The sequence below is a fragment of the Lupinus angustifolius genome, chromosome LG16, assembly GCF_001865875.1.
Source record: "Lupinus angustifolius cultivar Tanjil chromosome LG16, LupAngTanjil_v1.0, whole genome shotgun sequence".
In the NCBI taxonomy this organism is placed as follows: Eukaryota; Viridiplantae; Streptophyta; class Magnoliopsida; order Fabales; family Fabaceae; genus Lupinus; species Lupinus angustifolius.
In genome coordinates, this window is record NC_032024.1 from 15,672,085 (window position 1) to 15,675,467 (window position 3,383).

The 3,383-nt window shown below is 30.0% G+C and overlaps 1 protein-coding gene across 1 annotated transcript in view; it reads left to right on the top strand.

Annotated features, from left to right (window-relative positions):
- The window catches only part of LOC109329502 (monothiol glutaredoxin-S1-like), a 5,248-nt gene continuing 2,111 nt past the window's right edge, over nt 247-3,383 (top strand). Inside the window, exon 1 of the mRNA XM_019563188.1 lies at nt 247-583. Coding sequence (XP_019418733.1) covers nt 270-583 — 314 coding nt within the window. The 5' untranslated portion in view covers nt 247-269. The remainder of the gene's footprint in view (nt 584-3,383) is intronic.

Below are 3,383 nucleotides of genomic sequence, written 5' to 3' on the forward strand. Positions count from 1 at the left end.
GTAACATAGCCAAGAACTTGGGTTGGATACATTGCCTCTAAAAGGTAATTTGAGAATCCATTGATGCAATTAACTTTTAGAATATATGTTTATTCTTCTATATTTGGGACTATCAATTCTCATATACCTGAATAACCCACCTTCAGCTAGTATAAATATACATCTTCTTCATCTCAAGTTCCAACATAGAAAATCATACCAAATTCTTCACTTCACTTAAATATACTACATACATCATATATTATATTATATTCTATAGTATTATAGTAATGGATTTGTTGGCAAGATTTATAGCTGATAAACCAGTAGTGATCTTCAGCAAGAGCACATGTTGCATGAGTCATACAGTGAAGGCTTTAATATTCAGCTTTGGTACCAACCCTACAGTGATTGAAATTGATAAAATGCCAAATGGGCACCAAATAGAGAGAGCATTGATTCAACTTGGTTGCCACCCAAGTGTACCAGCAGTGTTCATAGGACAACAATTTATTGGTGGTGCTGATAAAGTTATTGGTCTCAATATTCAAAACAAGCTTTCCCAATTGCTTCTAAATGCTAAAGCTATATTTATTTGGGGTAGGTAGGTAGCTATGGAAATTGAAATTACTATGTTTGTTGTCCCTAGATACTAGAATGATTTTCATGAGGCAGTTTAGTATACATCTTTAGACCTTCATCTAATACACATATTTGTACTTTTATTCTTTGTTTTCTTTTTTGTGAACCATAACTACACTTTCTTACTTCTGTGTAATGCAAATGAAGCTTTAATAACCATACATGGCCATATAAACTCTTTTCAATGTTGTCCTGTAATGCTGGCATATTTAAAGAGCAACCATACACTTTTGACTAGCGTGGAGAGATTTCTATTAAATTTATAATCAGGTATATGACACTGTCACCTAGTGAGATTTGAAGAAAATACATACATATATACAATTATATATACAATTTTATAGTTGTTCACTCACAAGGTAAAATGATATTTGGAGGATTTGTCTTGAATGTGCAATATGAAAAAATCAAGAATCAATGGGATGCAAATAACTCTCCTCATGTAACTTGAACATGCACAACATCAATCACAAAATTGTTTTTACTTGCTTTTCATCATTGATTAACAAATGAGAATATTAAACTATAAGTGCAATGGGCCATTATAGTAAAGATTTTAAATTTGCTCCCACAACCTGTATAAAAGTTAATATGAGAAAGATTTGGGGTAGTGAAAATCGCACAATGACTGTAATTGTAATGTTCCTAATTGTTTGAAACGTTAAGATTTTGCTATGAATGATATGTACTTTTAATTTCCTTCACATATTTGTATCTCATACATATCTAATAAGGATACTCTTTAATGATTCATTGACATTTATGTGAGAAAAACTTGGAAGATGTTGTATCATTGAACAAAGAAATGGTTGATTGATATGCATGTAGAAACCTCCAAAGCGTGTGTTGTCATACTAACTTTTAGGTTCGATTCACCCCCACCAATTTAAGTATATTGGATGCAAATTGGATGACCAACGAATCTCCTTCAAGATACCTTGAAAAACCTTGATGTGTTTTGCACCAACACACCAAACATATCTTTCGATAGTAGTTTACAAATCTATGTTTCCTACACTTCTCTCATGAAATGGAGGATGATTTCTTAGATGAGAAATTTTGGATTTTCGAATGTCGCATTATGCCTTGAAGTGTCTCTATTTATAGAGAAATAAATGTCACTTGTTGAAAAGAAATACTCTTAGGATTCTACACCCTAATAGCCATATACTAACACGGTTCACTTATTATTTGGATGAGTTCTTTAGCTTAGTGGTATTGAACTCAAGACCTCCAACTCATTGCCATTAGGTACAATCACTGAATCAATTACCATTTTGTTTCATATATTATGAAAACCAAAATATGTATATACGCGCTATGTGAATTCAGATATTTTGGAAATATCTCTCACAATTTATCTATTAAGTATAGAAATTATTTATTAATCAACAAATAAATTGTTGATCAAATACTTTTCAGAAAATTTTGGATACTCTGAATACTCTTAAAAAAATTTGATACTTTTTCAAACATCCGAATTACCATGTATAAACATTTTAAGAGATAGATAAAGCCATATCACACAATCAATTAAGAAATTGACTTAACATTCAATTTGATTAGTGGAATTATAGAGACTGAGAGAGAAAAGACAAAATATGTATATAGAGAAAGAAAAGACAAAACTATATTATAAATGAATGTCCTGTCCCACAATATTTTTAGGAAGCATTCGTTTTCATGTTATAGACAAATGATAGATGTTCCTTAAATTGAATGTTTTTAAGTTGTTGTGAAGTGAAAATAAATATAAAATAAGTAGAAATTAAACTAAGTCATATCAAAAAGGAGTTGAAGATAAAAAATTTAATAAAATTTTGATATTTTATATGAAATTGAAGAAATTATATTATATTATAAATTTTGGAGACATTAAATCACATTATAATTTATTTAAATTTTTCTTTTTTTTTCTTATATGAGCAAATAGCAAAGCTAAATGGACAAATGGATAAGAAATTTATGTTCTGCCTACAAAATTTTGCAGGCTATAAGAGCAATTTCACTGGCTTTCCCCTTTTGCCATCTATATTTGTGAATGGTGTGAAGTGATAATAACTTTTACTTAACGTCACTAAAAATCATCCAAATGTATAAGAATGTTGTGCAAACTGTTTTTTTTTTTGTGCCATACATGAAGGAAACTATTTCATTTTGTTATTTACACATGGGTATTAACCTAATAAATAATAAATGAATTTATTAAATTGAATGTATGAATTCTAACTCTTAAAAATAATTTCTTTCAGGATTAAATTTTAAAGAGATATGTTGGTGCAGCGGAAGCGGTCGAAGTGCAGCGTTGACCACAAGCAATCAAATAATGTGCATAGAATAAATAAAAGAAAAGAAACAAGAGAATTTGTTAACGGGTTTCAGCCAATTGTGCCTTCGTCTCCTGGGAGTGTTGAGCGGCTACCAAGATATTATTAGAGAATAAGGATTAGCACATTCATGGGCTTACTCCTATCTGGTGCTTATATATGATGCATATTATAACAAGGGAACTGAGTCTAATATATAACATTGGTAACATATTTCAAGCATTCCCAACAAAATAATTCATTATTTTAATGAGGGAATTTCCTTCTATATTTTTTTTGTACTACCAATAATATTCTTTCTGTATGACTACCACTCACTGTCATTCCATTCCTAGGAATCGAACCAGTGATCTTTTAGTCTTTTTGAGATATAGCGGGACCTTGTACCACTAAAAAAAAGTTAGTTCCCTTATTTATTTATTTATTTATATATAT